Genomic DNA, 26,993 nt, shown 5'->3' with positions numbered 1-26,993 from the left:
AAGACTGCTTTGGCTATTCGGGGTCTTTTGTGTCTCCATACAAATTTTAAGATTTTTTGTTCTAGTTCCGTAAAAAATGCCATTGGTAATTTGATAGGGATTGCATTGAATCTGTAGATTGCTTTGGGTAGTATAGTCATTTTCACAATATTGATTCTTCCAATCCAAGAACATGAGAGAATAAAAATAAAATACCTGGAAGGGTGCACCACAAAGGTTAACAGGTCTTATCTACAGGCGGTAGGATCACAAGTAATTATTGTTACTTCTTTTATCTGGATTGTCTAAATTTTTCACAACAAACATTGATTTAGGAATAATAAATAAGACAATAAAGTTGTCTTTTGGCTGCACCGGGCAGCATGCAGGATCTTAGTTCCCCCACCAGGGATCAAACCCATGCCCCCTGCAGTGGAAGCGAGGAGTCCTAACCTGTGGACTGCCAGGGAGTTCCCGACAATAAAGTTTTTAACACTGTCATGTGATAGGCTACTTATGTTTCATTCTCAATGTATTTGAAACTCAAACTTCTTTATTACACAAGGAATGCAACTTGTAGAGAATTAGAATGTACAGAGAAACGGAAAGAAAAAAGAATCCATAAATCCATCACTCAGGGATTCATAATGTTTTTCATAAAAATATATACATTTTAACAGAAATAGGCTCATGATATAAATACTGCTTTGTAACTCACTTTTTTCATTAGATATATTCATATTTCATTAACTACGTCCATTTCATCATTTTTGACTGGCTACCTAAGAATCCCACTGAAAGATTTTGCCAGAACTTCTTTCACTAATTCTGCCTGAGGTTCTCAAAAGTTGTTCTCAAGTTCATCCCTGCCGAGCCTGGAACACACAGGCTGATCCAGTTTCGTACACTGCCCTGAGGATTTCCTTAGAACAAACCCTAGAAGGGGGATTCATGCTTCAGTTTGACTTTTTCCCAATCCTCTTACTTGGATAAAAATAAATTAAAGAAGAACAATTAAAATTTGAGTAAAGCACACTTTTTAAATGGCAGGAAACCAAAATTGGACCCCTCACTGACAAAAGTGCCTTCAAACTTCTTCTGATGGAAGTTGGAATAAAGGCTGTGCTCATCGAACTCTCACACTCTATGGTTCTGGGGACACTTCATTGCAACCATGAGCTGAATCTCTGCTCAACTTCAGCCACAAGCTCCCATGGCCACAACTTGATCTTGACCTATGACTGCTCTACTTCAAAAACTAGAAACTTAAAGACTTTGGACTGCATCTTGCTATTATTATCTCAGGGCACTTCTTGCCCACCTAACTGTTCTTTGACCTCATAGATATCTCTGTCATTTAAGCTGCCATTCTCTGCACTTTTTTGAGCTCCCTTCTTTCTTAATCTATCCCGAGCCTTCATGTCCATCTTCAGATCTCCCCTTCTTCAGGACCGTGGAGCACTTGTACCCTCTATTTTCACGTCACCTGCTAGAAAGTTGGAGAACATTCCACAGCGATGCTGATGAATGCCACTTATAAATCATGCTCTCCAACATGAGGAAGGTGTTTACATCACCCAGTATTCTAATGTTCTGATTCCCATTCATGATGATTCTAACCCTTCACTATCATCTTTAAATCCACACTCTTCTCACTTTTTGCAGGCTGCCTTGCTTCAGATTTTTTTAGGAAATGGAAGCCACAGGCATGCACCCCCTCAACTTCTCACTTTCCCTACAAGTTCACTCTACACCCTCCATACCCCTTTCCTTCAGTATCAGAGGTTGTGCATTCCTCCTCCAGGTCAAAGCCAATCCTTTGCTTTGGATATATTGCCCAATTGCCCAACCAGGACCTGTTGCTCAAAGTTTCCATGTCTGTCTCCAATATGTTCAACCTCTTCTCATCTGGCTCCTTGGTCTCGGCCAGAGCTATTTTTAAGTCCTTTGGTTGCATTAATATTTCTACATTAACTCAATCTTTTGCCTTTCATTTTCATTCAAATTTCTCATATGTGGAGTCCTTGCTTCCTGTTTCCATTTTCTCACCTCCAAAGTAACTTCCATTTGGCCTCAGCTCCCACCATTCTTTAGAAACTACTCTTGCTCACTGCTGGTCAAAAAATGAACTTTTCAGATCTTATCTCTGCCATCCTTAGCACTGAATTCAATTGCTGCCTTCTTTTTTACCTCAACTATGTATTATGAAAATGTTCAAACCTTTCAGAAAAGCTGAAAGTATAGTACAATGAGCACGTAAATAGCCATCATCAAAATTCACCAGTTGTCTACATTTTGCCATTTGGCCTCATTTACTGCCCCCCACTCTGTGTATATGTACATACACATTTAAGATGAAGTTACAGACATCATAACACCTCACCCTAAATACTTCAGCACATATTGCCTAAGAATGAGGGCATTCTCCTACATATCAATACCATTTTCATACCTAAGAAAATTAACAATAGTCCTTTAATGTCTTCTGATATCAAGTCCATATTCAAATGTCTCCAATTATCCCAAGAATGTCTTCTACAACTACTTCCTTCCTGAACAAGGATCTGATCGATGTTCAAACATTGGTTTCTATGTTTCTTTATTCTTTTGTAATCTAGAATAGTATCCTAGCCTTTTTTTCCCCATGACATTAAATTGTTTAGGAGTCCAGGTCAGTTGTCTTTAGGATGGCCTGCATCCTGAGCATTCCTCATAGCTTAGTTTAAATTGTTCCTTTCCTCAGTAAACTGACAGTTAGTCCAGAAACCAGGTTGAACATTTTTGGCACTGATACCTCATATTGTGTTGTCACTTTTCCACTAGCAGTGATGCCAAGTTTGATCACTTTGTTCAAAGTGTGGACAACAGATTTCTCTATCTTAAAAGTACATTTTTCCTTCTCAATTACTGAGAGATCCATGGAATAATATTTTGCATGGTAGTAATATTCTGCTTGAGAATCTGTTAACAATTCCCACCTGAATCAGTTATGACATTGGAGATTTTAAATATTTTTTCTTAATTCTGTCACTTCCTCTACATTTATTAGATGACATTATTTAATAAAGAAACTTTCCCTTTTTTCGCTTTCTCTCCCTTTTCCTTGGGCTGGAAGATCACTAGGAACTCGCTGATTTTTATCTATGAAATCTATTACATCAATTCTAATCGTTCTTCTTTTTGGTGTGCATTTTTCCTAAAGTGGACAGCGAAAAACTGTTTAAGCTAGTTCCTGAGTCTCTTTGGTATGACCTCATTAGTTTTGAGTACTTCTTTGGATTGCTAGCAAAAAGATATTTTTTCTCTGCCCTAGCCCTGGAATCAGCTTCTCTAAGGAGCACTGGTTCCTTTTAATGAGGAATAGCACATAGAAACTAAGACCTGGGTATCGGATGTGTTCATTGCTGCTAAAAAGTTAGTTTTTCCTAAATGATGCCTTTATATGTTTTCAATCGAAATTTAGAATTCCTCTGCCTTTGTCCCTTCTCTTTTTTCTTACACTGAAAACTTGAGTTCCTAATACTATTAATATACTTACTTATTTTCTTTTTCTTACAATCTACTTTTAAAAGTTTCAAAATATAATGCCGATATTACTACTAACAATAAATCTGCTGGATGTTAGGCTTATACTTACTCTGTGATGCTTTTTGTTCTTGGAATATAAAACATAAAGATAAATAATGAAATGGACCCTTCCCAGAGTCAGGGCTGTTACAGATGAAAGAACCTAATCCAGCTATTGGAGCCAAGAACCAGCATCATGTTATTATGCAAATATTTTCTAATGGAAGAAAAAAAATTTACTATAAGTAGTGAATTTAATCAAAGTCAAGGAGAAAGGATTTTCTAGTTGTATAAGATTGTGATTGGTGATTCAAACTACCAAAATATTATTGACCTTAACTTCGTTAACAGAAAAGGATGGAATGTGCAAAACAGTAAGAGAGATAAGTCAGCATCTTAAATTCTTATTTATGCCACTTGGGTGTGCTTAAATGTAAGAAGAATTATAGTAATGTTAGCACTCAGTATAGCACTCTAGTAGAATTAGTATTATCTGCCTTTACCATAAAACTCTAAAGGTTTATGCTCTCTATTCTTTCAAGGAAAAAAAGAAGAATGGGAGATATTAAAATTTAAAAAATCATATAACAATTAGTGTATAAAATGGTTTAAGGATTCATGAGTGTAAGTTACTTACTTAAATTATTACTTTTATGGAAACTACCAAATTTAATCAGAGATATACATTTTCCAAATGGGAGGGAAAAAAAAAAACAAAACAATCAAAAGAAAATGATTCTGTCACCGCTGTGAAACAGAATAAGCAACACATTTGCCTGCTAAGTGAAAAAATGGTTGAGCTTTAAAAACCCAAAAATCTTTTTTCACAAAAAGTAAGAAGCTTGGAATCAATTATAATTCAAATGACTCTTCAATGATTTCCTCCTAATTAATTTTAATGATGTAAAATAAATAAGTACCTGAGTAAAGAAGAATTTCATATGATACAACCATAGATGGTGTTCACCTTTGTTATCTCTGCCTTTTCCCACCACAGAATTGATTTTATGAGACCTGCCTATGCTACTCTACCACCCTCCCCACTCCCCTTCACCCCTCACCCCCTACCTTGGGCAGGGAGGGGTGATTAGAATATACTTAGAACCTCTGAAATGTATAAGCAAACATGGCAAAATTCCCCCAAATGCCAAAAAATATACCAAAATGTAAGGGAGATGAAATAAAAGCATAAAAATCACGAGTCTGTCCTCTCCTGTGGGTATTGTCCAGGAAAATGTCTGGTGCATTGATACTGGGAAAAATGATGTTACATGGAGCTACCAAGAGCTGTCTGTTTACATTCGGTCTCTGCCGCCTGAACCACAGGCTGTCCCCATGCCATGACGTGACCCACTGATCATACAGAGGGACCACTGACAAAGGCACAGACTTTACTTCTCTCCACAGAACTGTAATCTACTCAATCCAAACAACCTCTCTGGAGGTATGTTTACATCATGTACAAAGAGCTGGGAGACTGACTAACAATCACAGCCCGTTAGCAATCCTTTTAGCTAGTTCTAGCCTTGAGTGGGTAAGCGTTGATGTATGGAAATGAGGTAATTGAAAAAACATCCATATATATACTGTCTGTAGTCTCTAATACTCTAAAAATTACCTTTAAAAAATCAGCTATCCCAATTCAGTGTTTTTTTTAAATATCTTGCTTGAATTTGAAAGAAAAAGGGGAATCCATTTCAAAAATAATTTGATTTTTCAAAAATAAGCTAGTATTTCCTGCTACTTCCAAAGGTGGGCGGGGCAGAGGACCTTACTTTTAATAAGACTGTGGACCCTACTGTAAATGACATTGTGAAGTCCAGGGTCTGGAATTGAGCGATTGTGTCATTTACTGTTTCCCTGATTGCATACTAAGGCTTTAAGACATCACCAGGAATAATTAGAAGTTGAGGGTACATAGGATCTGCAAACTTAATAAAGAATTAATAAAACTCAGTCATTTTTCACAGCATAATGGATATAAAAGAAAGAAATGAATTTAATGATAAAATGTTAGGTGTGTTGAAGAAAAAAATTCCAACACTTGTTAAAATGGTAAAGAAGACTTTATTCAGGACTGTCGCAATAGGGGTATGTAACAGAGGAGAGAGATGGGCTCAAATACAAGGACAAGTGGGGACTTACAGCCAATGAGCAGTGTGGAGTCAGTGGATGGAGAATGACTCAGGGGAGACCTTAAAGGGTAGAAGGATTCTTGCTAAACTGACCTAACAGAATTCTTGCTAAAGGCTGACCAAAGACTTACACATCAAAGGTGGGGGATGAGGAACTTGATCACAGATCAAGTGTGGAGGGACTCTTACTCTTAGCAGGATTCTTGCTAAGACTGGGCAAGGCTGGCAGAAGACTGGACAGGGGTCAAAGTCAAGGTCAAAGGAACCTGACTAAAGTCTGATCAAGGAGAGAGTCTTTGTCAGGTGCCATATTGTAGTTCACCCTAAGAAGCAGCAAAAGGTAACCAGGAAATTGTGCACATTCTTCTTCTCAAAGCATGTATTACAGGAGAATGAGAATTAGTTCACTAGAGGCACTGACTCCCCCAGTTCTCGAGGGAAGTCCTTTGTGTCAGCTGGTCCCTCTAACCCTACGGCACTGGAGGGAAAGCTGCAGGCTTCGTTGTCCTGTGCCTCCGTGTGGCAGGCTGGGGACTGGAAGCCAAGAGCAGGACTTGGATATATGCCTGTGCATTTTATGCCTTAAGGTGAAAACAGGATTCCAAGCATTTTCATTTTTATTAATTGGCTCAGCTAAAGTTCTTAAATGTTTGACTACTTGTTAATCATTTAAATTGGACTAAATTTTTTTTTCATTTTTTTGATGCTGAAAATACATGTTATCCTTAGTTTTCTCCCACACTCCCTGGTTATTCCAGAATAGGATACTTGGCTGTCTTGAAAGTTGTTGTTACTCTTCTCAACCACATTGAAGAACAGCTTCCATCTGGGTTGTAAACAATCTGGTTTTATTATCCTTAGCTGGAGCCTCCTGTGATAGGAGTCATTACAGATGCCAGGTATTGTGCTAGTAAGCCCTTTATGTTAACTCGTTGAATTACCAAAAATGATCCTATAATATACTTGTTATCCTTATTTTACAGATGAGAAAACTCACAGAGGTTGTTAGTTGCCCAAGGCCACCCAGACAGAAAGTAGAGAAACTGAGAATCAAGCCCAGACGTTCTGAATGCTTGGCCTCCACTCTTGACCATTGCTAAAATCTGTGTGGTTGGTGTCCTTAGGAAAGTCCCACACTTTCATAAGCTTCAGTTTATAAATAAGGAAATGGGCCTAAGTTTCTTGTACTAGAACTTGCGATTTGCCTTGATGATATTGTGATTTACAATAAGAAATAGATCTATAATATTTGGTCTTTGTCCCCTGTTTCTGGCACAGAGCTACAAAAACCCTTGGAATTTCCTAAATGATGAGCATGATAAAGGTGTCTTTTGTTATCTTAATAAGGTGACTTTTGGACCCTACCTAAGGGTGGAGGCTGGTTGCCAGGAGAACCAACCCTGTGATTAGAGGATTGGAACTTTCAATCCCACCCCTGACCTCCAGGGAGGGGAGAGGGGCTGGAGATTGACGTCAGTCACCAATGACCAATGATTTAATCAACCATGCCTATGTACTGAAACCCCCAGAAAAACCCAAAGGGTTGGGGTTCAGGAAGCTTCCCGCTTGGTGAAGGAGTGGAGGTTTAGGGAGAATGGCACCCCCAGAGAGGGCATGGAATCTCTACGTGCCTCCCCCATACCTCGCCCTATGCATCTCTTTCATTGGCTGTTCCTGAGTTATATCCTTCTGTAACAAACCAGTGATCTAGTAAGTAAAATGTTTCTTTGAGTTGTGAGCCCCACTCTAGCAGATTAATCAAACGCAAGGAAAGGGTCATGAGGACCTCTGATCTATAGCCAGTAGGCCAGAAGCCCAGGGGACAAGCTGGACTTGCAGCTGGCATCTGAAGTGTGGTGTGTGTGTGTGTGCACGTGCACGTGTGTGTCGAGGGGCAGGACTGTGTGTGCAGGCATCTAGGATTGAGCCCTTAGCCTATAGGATCTGACTCTATCTCAAGGGAGGTAGGTGTCAGAAGTGAGTTAAATTTGTGGACAGCCAGTCAGTATCTGTGAAGAATTCAGTTAATTATTTAGTGTGTTAAAGGAAAAACACACCAACGGAATTGGTGTCAGAATCAAAGCCTTTGACTCAAATCCAGGACCAGAGAGAACTTAAGCTCTGAAACCAAACTTCTAACTTGCTAGTTCCTGATAGTAAATCCTTGTGATAGCTTAGAGACAGCATTTCTTGTTCACCACAGATGATGTAAAATCTGCATTCCATTACCTAAAGAGGCATCATTGAATATAAATAAAAAACAACTGCTTCCCAAAGTTCTAATTTGCTCATTATTTCTCTGTATATACTTTAAAAAGAGTCTTGCATTCTGTAGATTCCCCGGGCATCTCTCTGCAGAAGGTTGCCTGATATTGACCTCTTTCCTGATCTCACTTACTGCCCTCCTCCAGGATGTCTTTCTGGTACTTTAAACCTAACAAATGTTGAAAGGAGCTAATCATTCCACCTCCATCATTACTCGCCAAATTTACTTCTTTAAACTGGCCCTATTTCCTTGTTTCTATCTTTGTGTTAAGAGCGTCTTCTCCCAAGCAACCAAGCTCAAGATCTTGATCATCTTTAGTTCCCTTCTTTCCACCACCTGCCCTGCCACCCCAGCCCCCATCTGAATGAAGTCCCATTCTACTCACACAGTGTATCTCTCATTCACCCACATTGTGCCATCTCCGTACCAGCACCTCTCATGCTCAAGCCATAGCACTGTTAGATTCATCTTCTTCAAACAGTTTCAATCACTCTCTGGCTCAAAAATGTTTTAGAGCTCCCCTACCAAATAAATGTCAAAATCTCTCCTGAAGTATTTAGGACTCTCCACGATACTGGTCCATGACACACATTTTGCCTTGCCTTTGATTACTCGCTAATATACAGATTTCACTGAAGTCAAGCAGAACTATTTACGAGTCCTCGTACACACCCCATGCATTTCCTGGTTCTGCGCTTTTGCTCATGTTTTTCTTTTCAGGTGAAATACCTTTTCTCCAATCTATTTTTATTAATATAACTACGCAGATCAAATGCTGTCTCTTCCATGAAGCATCCTCGGAATCCCCCACCAAACACGACCTCTTTCTTATTTGTGGTACTTCTATGGAAATTTTCAATCTCCCTGATTCTTTTCATGGCCAAAGAACTTAAACTATAAACAAACTTAGAGACCATCTCTACTTGCAACACTGTCATTATGCACTGAGGATAAAGCAAGGACTATAGGAGTGAAGTTATTTGCTAAATGTCATACAGCTTAATAGTGGCAAAGCCAAGACTAGAAAAGTCTGAAAGTGAACCCATCACCATTTCTACTATATCAAGATTTAAATACCTTTTGATCTGACTACCTATGCAGTGTACTAGTAAATCTCTTACAGCTCCATGACTTCATGTTGTTATTTTTGGGGGTGCTCATCTTGCTTCCTTTACTTCTGTACTTCCAGAACACCAAGCATAATGTCCAGAATAGATGCTCATTAAAATATTGCTGTAGGATTAGATGAGTGAGTTTTGCTTGGGGATAATCTGAAAATCCTTTAACATGAAGACTATGGCTGTTGAGAGCTCATCGCTCTTTTCTTTACTTAACCAATATTTTTTGAGTGGTTCAAGTTACATATGTAAGTTCATAAACTTTGAAAATTTAATTGAATCCCCAAATATGTTTATTGACAAGGAAAAGAAGTCAACATTAATGCATCTATCAACGAGCTGAATAAAACCCCTTTTGACTCTAGATTAACTCAAACTCAGATTATTTAACTGTTATTGAGCCATCCCTCAAACACTTTGTAAAATGAGCTAAGAAATTAAAAATCAGCACTTTTAATTTTTCAGCTCATAACCATAACATGTATCCAGGTACTTTTCTGCCTCATTTTTGCCCGGGTGTGTGTGTATACACACATACATGTACACTCACGTGATGCAACCCACACATACACACGCACTCCACTTGCACTGCAGTTACCTTTGAAAAATGGATACTGCAGCTCCAGAGGCAAAGTCTCTGATGGTGGTGAAGAATTAAGTCATTCATTATTATGACAATGATAATTGCTATTAGTATGGTCATTATTACTTAAAGTCCACATTTGGTGCCTGACTTTTTCTGCAGTAGAGTTATAAACAATGAATGCCAATTTTAGAAATATCAAGGAATCAAGGTAGTAGCTACAAATGACACTTAAAGATCTCTCTTTCTAACTCACTCTCAGCGGGAGATAAAAAACTATTGAGAACACTCTTTGAGACAAAGTCGTGAGATAACATGTCTCCACTATATTTATTAGTACATGGTCTTATTAGCCATCTGTCACAGAAATGGACTGACTTCAACCAACAGTTTACATCAAACTCATTTTCTAGACAAAGAAACTGAGGCTTGACAGAGAGTGAAGCATCAGCCCAGAGAGGGAATCATGAGCTCCCATAACTCACTTAGTCCCTAGGTTCCTATACGCCTCATCCTTTTCCTCCTCAGTGTTGCAGGGCATTGTTCCTTCCCTTTGCACTCAGTTGGTTGAAGGTAGGCACCATAGGTTTGATTGATACATCAATTTGCATCTCAAGGCATCACTTGATAAAGACAGTGCCATGAAAGGCTACTCTCTCACAAGCCAATTTCCCCCTCTGGGCTGACTTTAGAAGCTCATTGATGTCACTTCCTTCCTCAGTCAGCAAGTGAATTTTCTTTAATTCTCAAGACCAGCTGTCCATGCTGTCAACAGAAAGTTATTAAAATTCCTTTAAAGTGAATAAAAATAGCCTAAAAGCAAATGTACTTGGAAACAGGAAAGAATCAGTATGCAAAGTCCACAAACCTCTGAGCAAAATAATGTTGATCCAACCAGAGATTTCAAACATTGTATATTCAAGATGCTAGAAAAAATAATTAAAAGATGCTAAACCACATACTTCTTAATCTTTTATTAGCAATGGCTTATGCAGTTACAATTTATCCCCTAAATTCCATTCCTCCTTCTCAAATATGATTTGAATAAATTAAGGAATGACTTAGGTTTTCCTTAAGTGGGATTCCCTACTTTTTTCTTGTCTCAACCAGGGAACATTTACATCTCCACCAGGCTAAGACTATCCGTGAACAAGAGAAAAAACTATCATTAGCTGCAATCATAACCACTAGAGCCACAAAATAATTATATATTTTAATTTATTAGGGTTTTAATAGCTCAAGGGAGGAGATCATTTTTCTCATATTTAAATTGCTGTATCTCACAGAAGTGGTCCATCTGGCTCGAGTCCCCATGATCCTCAACAGACTTTCTGACCTTAGGAACTGGAATCCAACCCTGTTACCTTCTAAATCAGCCCTTGCCTTACCCTTCAGTCCCCAGCATGGCTTCTACCTTGTTACGTGAGTTGTTCATGAACTGGTCCCTAAGTCCCTCCAAAACATGGATATGTTCCCTGCCACTTATATCACCTAAAATCACCTACCTCTTCCTTATTTGGACAGAAACCACAAATCCTGGACTTACTGTGACCTTTTGCCAGGGAAACTGTATCCGACCTGTCTGTCTTGTCATCCCAAGACACAACCCAAGTTTGTGTGTTGGGTTCCTATGTGTAACTGGGGCACTCAGGTCAGGTCTACCCCAGTACTGCACCACCCAAGGCCCCTAATTCTTCAAACTCTACAATTCAATTAAACAGAAGCTTGAATCTTCACTGTAACTATGCTAAGAGGCCCTATTTTAGTAAATAGCAGTTTAGTGAAAGAAAACGGTGGAAATTAGGGTAAATTCAAACTAAAAGGATAATTAAAATATTGTTAACCTTCAGGAAAAGTATAAAAATGGTGTTTTGTAAGTTATCTAGAATTAATTCTCAGTCTTTCACTTCAATTTCCACAATTTTAAACACGTATTATGTTTGTAATACAGAACTAGGCTACTACAGATGTTGTATAAAATAGGAGGGAAAAAGGACATTAGACATAATCACTATTACTAGGATACTTTAAAATCCTTGGAAAATCCATTGGGAACTAATACAAAAATGGCTGCCATCACAAAACAAAGTATTTGGTATGGGCCAGAATTTATCAGTAGTCAACTTCAGGCCTTCATGTGATCCATCTAGTGAGTTTTAACCACTGAAACTTTCTTTTCACTAGGGAGAAAGAGCCAGAAGCATTTGCCCTTAAAATATGGGAACTGGTACAAGCTGCCCCTGACCAAAAATACTGTCAGTCATTCTGTAAATTTGTACTGAACACCTAGAGTGTGCCAGCACTGGGCCCTGGATACAACAATAAAAAAGATGGATCAACAATACTCCAACAAAAATCAATTTAATAGAACTACCATATGACCCAGCAATCCCACTACTGGGCATATACCCTGAGAAAACCATAATTCAAAAAGCGTCATGTACCACAGTGTTCATTGCAACTCTATTTACAATAGCCAGGACATGGAAGCAACCTAAGTGTCCATCGACAGATGAATGGATGAAGAAGATGTGGCATATATATACAATGGAATATTACTCAGCCATAAAAAGAAACGAAAGTGAGTTATTTGTAGTGAGGTAGATGGACCTAGAGTCTGTCATACAGAGTGAAGTAAGTCAGAAAGAGAAAAACAAATACCGTATGCTAACACATATATATGGAATCTAAAAAGAAAAAAAAAAGATTCTGAAGACCCTAGGGGCAGGACAGGAATAAAGATGCAGACGTAAAGAATGGACTTGAGGACGCAGGGAGAAGGAAGGGTAAGCTGGGACGAAGTGAGAGAGTAGCATGGACATATAGACACTACCAAATGTAAAATAGATAGCTAGTGGGAAGCAGCTGCATCACACGGGGAGATCAGCTCCATGCTTTGTGACCACCTAGAGGGGTGGGATAGGGAAGGTGGGAGGGAGATGCAAGAGGGAGGGGATATGGGGACATATGTATATACGTATAGCTGATTCACTTTGTTATACAGCAGAAACTAACACAACATTGTAAAGCAATTATACTCCAATGAAGATGTTAAAAAAAATCAATTAAAAAAAATAAAACAGCAGAAGAAAATAGATTTTTTTAAAAAGTACAGATTCGTTTTTTGTGCAGTGTTGAATTTATAGACACTTTATAAAACATCTTTATTTTATTTATTTATTTATTTTTTGTGGTACGCGGGCCTCTCACTCTTGTGGCCTCTCCCGCTGTGGAGCACAGGCTCCGGACACGCAGGCTCAGCGGCCATGGCTCACGGGGCCCAGCCGCTCCGCGGCATGTGGGATCTTCCCGGACCGGGGCACGAACCCGTGTCCCCTGCATCGGCAGGCGGATCCTCAACCACTACGCCACCAGGGAAGCCCAAAACATCTTTAATAAATAACAAAAGTATAAGCAATTGTCATATTTTAATTTTTATAGATATTTTAAAGGGACCCACATTCTTTAAGTGTTAGTAACCACTGCTATAAGATATAGAAAATTAAACCTTTTCTTTAGTGCTGTTACACTTATAATAAAATCAGCCGCTTCATAAAAATGGTTATTACTTTTTCTTGTTCTGTTTTTAAACGTAGTTTCCTCATAAGAGATCTTGTCTTGTTAATAAAATGTTATTGCCAGAATTTTTACTTGAAAACTTTAAGGATTATGTACTGTAGTCTCAAATCAGAAAACAGCAAAATTTTAAAAAGACAAAATTCAAAAAAAACAGAAACAAGATAGGCAGGGTCCCTGACCTCAGGGAGCTCACACTATAGAAGAAGAAACGAGCAAAGAAGCAAGCGAACATACAAATGAGAAAACAATCGCAAGTTGTGGTAAGTGCTGGGAAAGAAATAAACAAAGGGCTGAGATCAAGACTCACAAGAGGAGATGGGGTGACCAGAGAAGAGCCTCTACGGTCTTAATATTAAACTGAAACCTGAAAATTTGAAAGAGCTAGCCCTGTCAAGTTGGAAAGACAGCAGCATGCACAAAGGACCAGAGGTCAAAAGGACCAGAAATTCACGAAAGACCAAAGTGATTGGAGGGTGGAAAGGGAGAGGGAATGGAAATCAAGGCAAGGTTGGAAAGATGGGCAAGAAGCAGATGGGGCAAGGCAAATAGGATGTAGTAAGGAGTTTAGGGAGAGCAAGTGTGGAAGCAGGGACCAGCAAAAGGCTGATGTCACCATCCGGGGGAGAGCTGTTGATGGGCTGCAGCAAGGCAGTGGCTATAAAGAGGCAGCATGACTTGTAGATAGATTCTGAAGACACTGAGTCCCTCCTGCCCACGGACTGCTCTGAAACCTCTCCCCTGCTCCCATCTTTGGCTCCCTTGAACTAGTCCTGGTCCCTGAGCCTTTGCATAAGCAATGTTTACAGTTCTGTGCTCTTTTGCAAGATAAAGACAGGGCCCTAGTTCACCAAATTGCCAGATCTGCCCTGTTACAGATCATTATACTGGTCCTCTTCCCCAAATTCTCATGTTCCTTCCTAAAATACCCTTTAGTGGAGAGGAGGGGGGATGTGATATTCCAGAATCTGGCAGCTGTAGAATATCAAATTACCGTACGTAATACACAGAAATACAATGGGCATATTTGCACTCCAAGAAAGAGGAAGAGATTCGTAACCTCACCTTCTTTTCCTTGTCTTAAGATTTCACATGTGGTACCTTCAAAACAGCTTGAGCATCGCTACAGAATGGATAAGGCTAAAAGTAGACTATAGTCCAGAAGTAGACAATGTCAGAAAAGCAGGGAACCAAGCCAACAAGCTCTTTGGGAGCAGCCAGGGACCAGGCCTGTGTTGGTCACAGTTGAATCCCCAGAGCTTAGTATCCATATGTGACATATGGTAGCTAATCAGATATTTGTTGATTAAGTGACTAAATAAGCCAGATATGACTCTTTCCAATCTTTATTCCCCTTATCCATTTGTTACCAATTTCTCTCAAACATTTCTTCCATGCGCTCCTTTGTTTTTCCTCGCTCTCTCTCTCTCTCTCTCTCTCTCTCTCTCTCTCTCTCTCTCTCTCTCTCTTTTTGCATCCACTATTTCCCTCTTCAACTTCTAATCATTGTTCTCAAACATTTCTTCCATGCGCTCCTTTGTTTTTCCTCGCTCTCTCTCTCTCTCTCTCTCTCTCTCTCTCTCTCTTCCTTCCCGTTTCGACCTCCCTGGTCTAGGCCCCATTCCATCACCTAGTTTATCCACTCACCAAAGCCCCCTATGTATTCTCCAATTGCTCTCCCTACTCTGTCCAATGTATTCACCAGTTTAATTTTCCTTCATATTCCACCTCTGCTGAAGAAACCATCATTGCCCCCAGGTTGTCTACTGTTGCAAACATAAGGCAATGGACTTGTTTCCAGGTCACCCTGGGCAACAGTATTTCTCCCAAAACCCTCTCCTCTAGTCAGAGCTGTCATTCTCACGACGCCTTCCAAATTCCAGCCATTTCTGAAGATCTAATTCAACTTCCACCTGCTCATTATTCCGATTCCTACATCCCAAGGATAGGTCCTATCTCATCTTTTTTTTTTAAGCTCTTGTATTCATCCTCTCTTAAGAATTTGTTCAAACATGCCTATATCCAGAAGATATTCTTAAACTCCATTAAGTAAAAGGCCAATAAAAAATCAATAAGAAGTGTGGTCCTTGGGACTTCCCTGGTGGTCCAGTGGTTAAGAATCCACCTTCCAATGCAGGGGACGCAGGTTCGATCCCTGGTCAGGGAACTAAGATCCCGCATGCTGCAACTACTGAGCCCACGTGCTCTAGAGCCCACACACCACAACTAAGTGAAGCCCGCGTGCCGCAACTAGAGAAGCCCGTGTGCCACAACGAAGAGCCCGCCTGCCACAATGAGATCCCACATGCCACAAAGAAGATCCCGTGTGCTGCAACTAAGACCCAAAGCAGCCAAATAAATCAATCAATAAATATTTTTTTTAAAGGGTGGGTGGTCCTTGGTTGTTTGTGACATATTTCTGCATAAGCCAAAAGGGAGCATAAGAGTGGTTGTTGGCAATATTTCTCCCGGAAACCTATTTGTTCCCCAAGATCAGCCACACTGGTTGCTCTTCATTTGTGTTCTCACCCGGTGTCATTCATAAAACTCTGTTAAAACACTTAAAATGCAGTGTTGCCACTTATCTCTACTTACCTCTCTCTCCCACTTGACCTTGACCTGGAGGGTGGGTGCCCTGCTGTGTGCGTCTTTGCACACCCAGCATTCAGGAGGTATCTGCCATCTTGAAGGGATCATATTTTTTTAGAATAAATATATTAGACATTGAACTCAAACTTTCAGTTCATTAAGTTAGGGAAATGCCTGAACAGCTGATGAGTCTAGTTGTGAGGGACGAAAAATGGTCCAGAGGAGCTGGAATCTGAGAAATTTTTATTTCATGTGTTGGGGCCTGCTGTTCAAAATAGACTTGAAACTGCAGATTCTTGCAAATCTGTGCATGGCTGCAGAGGTCTCCTAGCCTCCTGCATTGTCACATTTTGCTGTGTGTTGGCATTTTTCTGAGGAGCAGATTCGTAGCTGCTCTTGGGTCCTCTTCCTCCCCATCAATCCATCCTCCACCCCACCTCTCAAGTCATCTTTCCCAAAGCTGGTGTCTCACCTTCTTCCCACACTCCTTCCTTCCCACCTGCTGTGCTACGTATGCTTATACTATATAAGCCACTCAGAATGTCTCACAATTTACCCAAACACACCCTCTCCTTGCCTCTGAGACTTTACTCTTCCTGTCCCAACTCCCTGGAATGCCCTTCTCTCACCCTTTGCCTGCAAAATTCATACTTATTTAATCTTCACAAATCTGGAGAGGGGTAAATACTGTTAACTCTTTGTTATAGATGGCCAAACAGGACCAGAACGTTGAGTAGCTGGCCCTGAATCAAGCATCTAGTAAATGACAGAGCTGTAAATTAGGTGCCAGGTTGTCACCTACTCCGTTTTCTAGACTCCCGTGGGCTGCTGCGTGATTAGGTTATGATTATTTGATTGTTTGGGCTCTTATTTTTCACTTGAATTCCTTCAGATTTCCCTTGGTTCCTAAGGAAACCGAACTAAGATTTCGTGCTGCTGCCACTGCCCCTGACGTCACCTCCAGCCTATTCAACCAGCCCTGAGTGGTCCTCCGAAAATGCACGTCTGACCAAGGCATTCCAGTGCCCCTACTCACATCCTGGGCTACACCCCCTTAATAACTGACTTCCCTCTACTTTGGGGAAGATCATAAATCTCCCCCAAACGGTCTACATGACCATGGCTGTATGTTTCTTGCCTCATTTCACACCACGCTGGCCTCCCCTTACTTTCCTCCGGCCATGCTGGCTTCCCTTCTGTGCTTTGGACCCACTGGCTCTTTCCTTCCTGAATGTTCTTCCCCCTCTTCTTGGCCATACTGGTGATTTAATTCAAAAGGCAGGTTTTTTTCCCACAAACCATTAAACAGTCTTCTTTAAACACTCTGCATATTATCTAAATATTAAAATGTATCAAGAGAGTCCGACTGGGTAGTACCGTTAAAAAACAATGAAGAAAATTGGTTCTTATCATCTAGAAACTCCAAGATTGCCCCCTGGTATTTCGTGACAGTGACTAGACGTAAGATCCCACTCAACAGAGCCACTCCATTCTCTGGACTCCTTATTCTTCTACTTCATCCCATGTACATGTTACCATGTAACCTGGTACTGAACACTTAGTAAAATTTCCAGATATACTTATTATTAGTTGCTCAACTGACTGGTAAATATCACTTATTCGTTACTTTCTGCTTTATAACAAAGTGAATCAGCTATACGTACACATATATCCCCATATCCCCTCCCTCTTGCATCTCCCTCCCACCCTCCCTATCCCACCCCTCTAGGTGGTCACAAAGCACCGAGCTGATCTCCCCGTGTGATGCAGCTGCTTCCCACTAGCTATCTCTTTTACATTTGGTAGTGTCTATATGTCCATGCCACTCTCTCACTTCGTCACAGTTGACAGTTTCTTAAACAACTAAACATGCAACTAACATACAACCCAGCAATTGCACTCCTGGGTATTTATCCCAGAGAAATGAAGACTTATGTTCACATAAAAACCTGTACATACATATTGATAACAGCTTTATTCACCATAGCTAGAAACTAGCCAGATGTCCTTCATCAGATGAATGACTAAACAAACTTTGGTATATCCTTACCATGGAATACTACTCAGCAATAAAAAGGTAGAAATGCACAGGAATGCACATAGCAACCTGGATGACTCTCCAGAGAATTATGGTGAGTGAGAAAATCCTATCCCAAAAGGTTATAAAATGTATGATTCCATTTACACAACATTCTTTTCTTTTTTTTTTTAACATCTTTACTGGAGTATAATTGCTTTACAATGGTGTGTTAGTTTCTGCTGTATAACAAAGTGAATCAGCTATACATATACATATATCCCCATATCTCTTCCCTCTTGAGTCTCCCTCCCTCCCACCCTCGCTATCCCACCCCTCTAGGTGGTCACAAAGCACCGAGCTGATCTCCCTGTGCTATGTGGCTGCTTCCCGCTAGCTATCTGTTGAGAGAGTGGCATACACAACATTCTTGAAATGACAAAATGATAGCAATGGAGAACAGATTAGTGGTTGCCAGGAGTTAAGAAGAGGGTGGAGGCGGGAGGACAATGGATGTGACTATAAAAGAGCAACATGAGGGACCCTTGTGGTGATGGAAATGTTCTGTATCTCAACTATGTCAATGTCAATATCCTGGTTGTGATATTATTGTACTATAGATCTTCCAGATGTTACTGGTGTAAAGGGTACAGGGGATCTGTCTGTATTATTTCTTATAAATGCATGTCACTACACAATCATCTTAATTAAAATTTTAAAAGGACACATTTAATAAAGTGTACGTATCACACCAAGATGTTCACAAGCACAAAATAACGGCAGAGCCACAAAATGTCTTCTTTCCTCTCTTTCCTGATGGTTTGTTGGTTATTGATTATTCCTAAGGATTTTTTTCCTTGTATGTAAGACACATGATATTGATCACTTTTATTAGGCTATTTTCGCAATGACTGAGGTTTATTATTTTAGAGTCTTTATTATTTATACCCCTGTGTTGCTTTTCATATGTTATGTTAGTCTGATTTGTTTCTGTCCTGACCAAGATACCATTAATAGAACTGTTGGTTTGTACTTTAGTCTCTGCCAGTACCAAAACATAAGAACGTCTTTATCATCTTCATAGGTCAGAGAAAAGTAGCACCTCTGCCATCCACCACTTTAAATCTCCTCGCCTGGTCCTCAAGGTTCCTTGAGTTCAGTGTTAATATTATGCTTGAACAGGTTGTCATTGTTTGTAAACCTTTGACTTGACTGGCTGTGGTTCAAATTTCTCTTTGGTCCTTTCATCTCTTTACCATTTCTCTGCCAAAGTTTAATACGTTCTCTGGTATCACCCTTCCCGGATTTCCACTCCATTTTCTGTTATCTTTGCCTAATGTGGTTTATTTCGGTTTTGACTTTTTTTTCCATCCCAATTATTGGAGTGATTATAAATGTCCCTATTGTGATACACAGTCTTGCTCGGAGAGTTCTTTTGGAGTTCTGAGTGAGAACAGAGCAAGACCAGTACAGTATTTTATTCCTTTTCATACTTTAATGTTGAATTTCTTTTTTGCTCTCTCTTTCAGTGACCAGAGAAAAAATCCAGGACCATATCACCAACCAGGTATTTCCTTACTTCTCATAAACTGTAATGTAGAATTTTGCTTTAAATATTAATAATTATTTATAAATATTTAGAAGGGGGGGCATTGCTAGCTCTTGGGTATGAGCAATACACGTGTTATTGGTTCTGAGAACAAATAAACTGATCCTCTGTAAACGATCAGACACTTTCCTTGTCTCCCTCACCTCATTCCTTCCCTCCTCACCATCCTCCCCAAGGGTGGGAAACAGCAAGAAGTGGGCTCTGCCAGTTCTGACATAAGCATCCCTCGGAGCGTACCATGATCTCTCTTTGATTCTATCATGGCTGCAAACAGATACTTTTATCTGCTTCTCCCTTAACTAAGGTGACTCTCCTCTGTGATGTTCCCAAGTTCTAATTCGCCCAGTCACTCCCTCCAGGACAGTTAAGAGCTAAACCCTTAGCAGTGGAAACATACAAGTTGATTTTCCATTCTGGTCTCTGATTTCTACCCACATTTAGCCAGTGTCTTCCTGCCTGCCTCACTATTTCTTATCCATTCTTTTCTGATTAATTTTTTATATTTACCAGTAGATGGAGTCATTCTGTACCACGGTTTAAGGGGTTTGAGACATGAAGCCACACATTCAAACCAAGTTCGGCCTGTCTTGCACCATCCCACCCTCTTCCCATGGGCCAGCTGAGCTGCAGTTTCTCCCAGTGCTGCCTGTGTCACTAGACCCAGGGAATGCAGACACTGGCCTATGGCAAAGCATGCAGAGCTTTCATTCATAGACCAGAATCTCCAAGTCTTTTGTTGTTGGTGGTCTCCTCTGGCATAAATTATAACTCACCCTTGCCAAGGGGAAGAATGGTGCGTCTACATTTATACCAGTCAAGCGTACATTTTTCAACATCTTCTCCTAATGGGCTTCAAAATAAATTCCAATTCTGGTCCTCATTGTCATTCCAACCGAAGTAAGTTCTAGCTCTACCTAATCTGCGCCAGATGCCCTATAATTCATCGAGCTTAAAAAATGGTTCATTCATTTGGCTAATATACTGTATTGCAGATTCAGTAGGCAAAATTTAAGGCTTATCGGGTACCATTTTTCTTTTGAATAGAATTGTAAATACTGTATTGACTCTTTGTAGCAGCCATCTTAATACTTGAAAACGCCACCCCTGTGCAATATTGAAGTCAATTAGTCGTTTCAAACAGTTTATTTGCCTTTTGAACTTAGTCTCTTTAACATTATATTTCAACTATTTGTATATACTCAAGTAGCTTGGTAAGGCTGAGCAACAGTTAACCAGTAATGTTTATTGCTACAATTTTTATTTATTTAAGTCACAGAGGGAATACCTTTCCTTATAAAGAGAACTGTTTTCTTTATTAACTTAACAAGGTAAAACAGTTGGTCAAGAAATAAAGACCACTTCTCTGGGGAAGATTTTCATTTCCTGTATTTTCCTTCTTTTTACCCTTGGCTAAACTAATAGAGTAGGTAGACACTAAAATAGAACACCAAATATTTACTTATAATCTTAAACATTGATTTGGTGCCAGATAAAATCTTAATGGTTTCCAGTCCCAGTAAGACAGCGAAATTCTTTGGACTTTAGCTTACGAGGTAAGGGTCTTAAGTATATTAGTCATACAGTCATTCTCAGAACAGATAGTTGTATTGTTCAATCAGTGTCTGCCAGCTGTATTTCTAATTCTACAGTAGAATTTCTGTCTTTTCTTCTTCCATGTAGGGAGGTACTCCCCACTCTCAAAAATGTGCCGGGAATACAACTCTATGAGGCATCTTACACTTCTAATTTATCTAAAGTCTGGCAAAGAACCACAAAATGAAGTCCCTTCCTTTTTAATTTTTTTTAATTGAGGTATAATTGACATATAACATTATATTAGAATCAACATAATGATTCCATATTTCTGTACACTGTGAAATGATCTCCATAGTAAGTCTAGTTACCGTCTGTCACCATCCAAAGTTACAAAACATTTGTTTTCCTCGTGATGAGGACCTTTAAGATTTACTCTCTTAGTAACTTTCAAATATGCAATATGTTAAGATTGACTATAGTCACCATGCTGTCCATTACAGCCCCAGGACTTATTTGATTATCACTGGAAGTTTGTACCTCTGGATCCGCACTCCCCTTCCGCCACCCAAAGAATCTGGCTCTTGAAAAACATTTCTGTACACTCACTTTGGATAATCAGTAGTGTTCTTTATCAGAAAGGCATGTAAAATAGAGCACTGGTGAGCGTTAATCTTGCCCCGAAATCCTTCCCACTAGGCACTATAGACTGTGTAATTAAATTGAAATTGAAAATCAAGTCCTTTTTTTTTTCTTCCATTAAGCAAGCTACGAGCTGCACGCCAACGTGAGAAATCAGAGCTGGAGCGGAGGGAGGGTTCTAGCCTACTGGCCAATATCCAGCGTGCATTTTTAGCCCACAGCTATTTTACCACACCTGAGCTCTGAGAACAAACAACTATCTGAGTTCTCTGGAGGGAATGCCGAATTCTTTCCTGTGTAATTCACTGGGGAGATTAGTATGCTTTTTTAAAGTAACCTGTTAACGCAGTTTGTTTACGGGAAGAGGACAAAAATGAGCAGTGAACCGCTAGGCAGCTCATGTCCCAGAATGAGATGAATGCATGACCCATTTTTTTCAGCTGTCCCTTTGGCAGTTCATTGCTGCAACGATTTCCTCTCCGAAAAATGTGCCTTGTAGAGATGAAGTCTCCTGTAGGTTTTTCTGAATAATTTTGACTATGATAGATTAAAGATAATACCTTAAAATACTACCAAAAATACCTTCAAAATCAAATTAGCATATGGTCAGTACGAGAATGGGAATACTGAATATAAAAACTTTTGACTTCAGTTTTGGAAACTGCCTTCTTACATAGTAGGCAATTGAAACCTGTAGTAAATGAATGCCTTCTGTCTATGCCTTTTGGGCTAGTAGATCACTGGAACCCATAGTGAATTAATAGTTTGTTTTTAAACAGCTAATTGATGAAGAGGGATACCGAACATGGGGCTCGGTTTCTCGTGGGCAGGATGTGCCTGTTGCGGGGGGACGTTCCCAGTTCTGGTGCTGGTCATGAGAAAGGCTCGTCTTCGCTGATTGGCTGGTTCAGAGAGAGCCAACGCCATTGGCGGCTGTTACAGCTTATGGCTCTGTTTCCTGAGACTGCTGCAACAAACTCTCACCAACTGGATGCTCTCAAACACACTAATGTATTGACTCTTGGTTCCGGAGGCTAGAAGTTCAAAACCAAGGTGTCGACAGGGCCAAGCTCTCCCTGAAACCTATGGAGGCGGATCCCTCCTTGCCTCTTTGCTGGCTTCTGGTGGCGCCGGCAATCCTTGGGGTCCCTTGGCTTGTAGCTGCGTCCCTTCAGTCTCTGCCTCTGTCGTCGCGTGGCTCTCCTCCCTGTGTGCCTCTTCTCTTCTAATAAGGACACCAGCCATATTGGCTTAGGGCCCACCCCCATGACCTCGTCTTGATTACATCTGCAAAGACCCCGTTTCCAAACAAGGTCACACTCACAGGTACCAGGAATAAGGACTTCAAAGTATCTGTTTGGGGGACACAATTCATCTCATACCAGGCTGGAAACTTTAGAGTCATCCTCCACTCCATGTCTCCCTCTGACCAGCCAGCGCTTGGTGTGCTCTCCCATAGCCCTGTCCAATCCAGCTCCTCCACCACCACCCAGCCCTTGGCCTCTGCTCCCCCCAGGCCCTCATCTCGTTTGCTCTATACGGTGGCTCCATACGGCTCTCCCACTGCTTCACCGCCATCCCATTCACCTTGCAATTCTGTTCCACTGTACTTTCTGAAATACCGATCATCTGGCATCTCTCCTCTGCTGAAAAACAATAAGTAAACAGAAATGCCTCCCCCATTTTTAGCAGTGACTATTAACGCTGCATGTGCATTATAATCACCCTGGAGCTTTGTTAGCACAGATCCTGAGACCCGCCCCCCCCAACTCCTCAATGTCACATGCACCACCAAGAAATTCTGGGCCAGGGGTTGGGTTCAGACGGGGCCTCACTATTAGACCAGGCCAAGAGTGCTCATGTGCTTTCAAAGGCCTCGAGCATCACAGGCACAGAGAGACAAACACTTTTTTAAAAAAATATATTTATTTATTCATTTATTTTTGCCTGGGTTGGGTCTTCGTTTCTGTGCGAGGGTTTTCTCTATATTTATTTATTCATTTATTTTTGCCTGTGTTGGGTCTTCGTTTCTGTGCGAGGGCTTTCTCTATATTTATTTATTCATTTATTTTTGCCTGTGTTGGGTCTTCGTTCCTGCGCGAGGGCTTTCTCTAGTTGCGGCGAGCGGGGGCTGCTCTTCATCGCGGTGCGCGGGCCTCTCACTGTCGCGGCCTCTCTTGTTGCGGAGCACAGGCTCCAGACGCGCAGGCTCAGCAGTTGTGGCTCACGGGCCTAGCTGCTCGGCGGCATGTGGGATCCTCCCAGACCAGGGCTTGAACCCATGTCCCCTGCATCGGCAGGCAGATTCTCAACCGCTGCGCCACCAGGGAAGCCCGACAATTTTTTTTTCTTTCCAGCCTCATGTTTTCAAGTTTGATGACCAATTGAGCACACACAAAATGTTGGAGAGGGATAGAGAAGCTGAATTGGACACTCTGGTCCTTTGGGGTGAGGTTGGGCTGGGGGATAAAAGACCAGCCTGTGCCCTTTGAAATCAGAGAAAGAAAAGCTTTAGTTTCAACATAGCCACGCCCCATCCCCCATAGCTGGAGCATGTGTAGGCAGACGGTGTTCCTCAGCAACAGTACTTCCACCCTCCCCTCTGCTTGGGAGATGGGTACAGTGGGCAGGTGTAATTCTGGGCAGTACTTAGAGCTGCCTGGCAATCCCAGGTCAGAAAAGTGAGGCATGAGGTGAGGGAACCTGCCCTTCCCAGGAATCCTGTGAGCTTTACTGAATCATCCCATCCTTGACAGGGGCAGGTCCAGCCACTGCCCAGGAGTCCCCCAGCTGTGTCTAGTTTCTGGCCTGTCCTCCTCCTGAAGGTCCATTGGGCCACTCAGGCCTCTGTGGCAGGGTGGCCCTCGGGAGACAGGGCTTCTTTAGCTTCTAGGCCCAGAGCAGTCCTTTGGGACAGGCTGCAGACCACAGGTGGAAACAAGGACTGGGTCTTGTGTATCACTTACTTTAAAACTTCTGAATATTTAGACATACAGTGTGTGGGCTTCCATTCATCCTCCTGCTCTAGGCCCGGTAAATGTTGAGGATGATTCTGATCAGACATCTACAACTTAAAAACTCAACATGTGATTCCAATAAGAAGCCAAGATGGAACCCACTCACCTCTCGTCTATAGGATAAAATTCGAACCTGTGAGTACAAAATCCAAAGCCCTGTGATCTCCTTTGTAGAGCATGCACCCCGCCTCCCTAGACTTATTTCCCATTCTGCTCTTTTATGTAAAACTACTGTGTCCTATTTAAAACTGTTCTACCAACATACTCACCCCTTTCTCTGCAGGTACAAAATTTACTCATATTCCAAGACCTCACTCCAATATCACCTCTTCCATGAAGCTTTCCTCATCACAGAGCTAAGAGTAATCTCTCCTTCTTCTGTGCACCTATATTATTTTTTCTGCCCCTTTGCTATAGACCCTTGCATTTTCTACTCTATATTCTAATCATTGATATTCCTATGTGATTTTGTAACGAGATAGTATTGTCCCAAAGGGAAGATAATCACGTTTGGCTCATTTCTGTGTTCACTGTTAGACCTTGCACATCATAGGCATCCAGCCAATTCCTGGTCCATTGTAAATTCTTCCACTCACTAAATTATTATCCTAGAAACCAGAGGAACTGCTGGTTGCGGGCAGGCTGCTCCGTGTACCCTGGACCGCTCACACCTGGTGTGCCATTGACTCTTCTAAGTCAGGAACTAGGTGTTGTCCTTTGCCCTCCCAAGTGAGGAATCTAAACCAGAAACAGAAGACACAGCTAAGGCTTCATGTGGTCTCTACGAATAATGGTCACACAGCTGGGGAATGAAAGAATCAAAGGGCAGGGGGGCCCACACCTTTATTTCACCCTTATGTCCACATACCGTAACTGCCTGTAGAACGCTGAACCATTTGCTTGGGTCAAGACTTGGCACCTGATTTTTTTTTCTCGAATGTAAACATGGAAATGTCATTCACTGCTGCCTTTTCAGTGTAGCGTGAACTTTACAACTTCTAAATTTAAAGTGGGATTGCATCACCTTGCACTATTCTTATCAAAATGACCATGCACTCAAGGAGACAACGTTGACCTAAAGAGAGTTTCTCTTGGCAGGTTCAGCATGAATAGAGCTAGTAAAGATCCCATCCCCCTCATTCTCTTTTAAGATTACCTTCTAGAATTGGGAGTTGTGCTTTTAAAAAGCTACCCAATTTATGAGTCTTTTTAAAATGCTTGAAAGCAAGACTGAAATGATCCAGAAGTGGTGCCACTAATGGTGGTTAACAAAGAAGGATTTGTAAAAGATGGGCTTTATTAAAGGTCAGAAGGCTTCATAACTAGAAGATACTCAGGTCTAAGTGTCAAAGGGCTGGCACTCGCCTCTTTATTCGGAAGCCAAGAAAGTTAAAACGTTGTGTAAGGATGTCTATGGAAAAAGACAATAGACAGTAGTCTCTGGAAATATATTGTCATGACAAAGGGAGGGAAGAGAAGACAGCCCTCAGGTGTTTTAAAAGCGTGAACACTAAGAGGAAAATAATGGTTTATTAGCCTCACTTCGAGAGCTGTTAGCAATCAAATGTGCAGATAATTCTCACTTAAGCATTCCCACTCAAGATCATTCCCACTCAGAATGCTTCTGAATAATTGTGACCAAGAGTTTTACTAGTCATGTAATGCGCTATCTCATTTATTTGTCACAGCAACCCCAAGAGGATGCGTATTTTAATCTCCTTTTTATACAGGTGGAAACTCAAGCTTGAAAGATTTAGTAATTTTTCAGGTCCTGCCACGCTTAGCACTAAATTAATAATAATAATGGTTAGCATTATTATTGTTTAATAAACTTTCTGTGTGTAGGCATTATGATAAGTTTTACATAAAATTATCTCATTTAAACCTCACAGCAGCAACCTTGGGAGGCAGGTACAAATCAAGGGAGTCAACGTTAGTGAGGTTAAATGCCTTGCCCCAGATCACACACCCGGATGGAAGCAGGCAATCCAACCCTACCGTGTAAGCACCAGCCACTGTTCCCTGCTGCTTTAAATATCCTTATTTAAAGGCACACAGATGATGAGTGGCAGAGCTTGAATCTGAATCTAGGTGGATGGATCTCATTCTGAAATCCTTTCTCTTCGCTACTGTGCTGTCCTACTACTTGTTCTGGAAGTTCTTCTATTCATTAAATGATCCCACTTATGACCACCCTAACCAGTACTCCAATCTTAACACCAGCACTGAAGCAATTGGTTGTGAGAGTCTAGAATACAGATATTTATGATGTGGTAGGTCTTTTTTTAAAAATGTTTTTTTCTTTTTTTTTTTTTGGTGGTACGCGGGCCTCTCACTGTTGTGGCCTCTCCCGTTGCGGGGC

At 40.9% G+C, this 26,993-nt stretch overlaps 1 protein-coding gene across 1 annotated transcript in view; it reads left to right on the top strand.

Moving 5' to 3' along the window:
• The window catches only part of CHST9 (carbohydrate sulfotransferase 9), a 201,066-nt gene that overhangs the window by 159,796 nt on the left and 14,277 nt on the right, over positions 1 to 26,993 (top strand). Inside the window, exon 5 of the mRNA XM_024120989.1 lies at positions 19,367 to 19,397. Coding sequence (XP_023976757.1) covers positions 19,367 to 19,397 — 31 coding nt within the window. The remainder of the gene's footprint in view (positions 1 to 19,366; positions 19,398 to 26,993) is intronic.

The sequence above is a fragment of the Physeter macrocephalus genome, chromosome 19 (assembly GCF_002837175.3).
Source record: "Physeter macrocephalus isolate SW-GA chromosome 19, ASM283717v5, whole genome shotgun sequence".
In the NCBI taxonomy this organism is placed as follows: domain Eukaryota; kingdom Metazoa; phylum Chordata; class Mammalia; order Artiodactyla; family Physeteridae; genus Physeter; species Physeter macrocephalus.
This window is presented reverse-complemented; position numbering and strand designations above follow the sequence as displayed.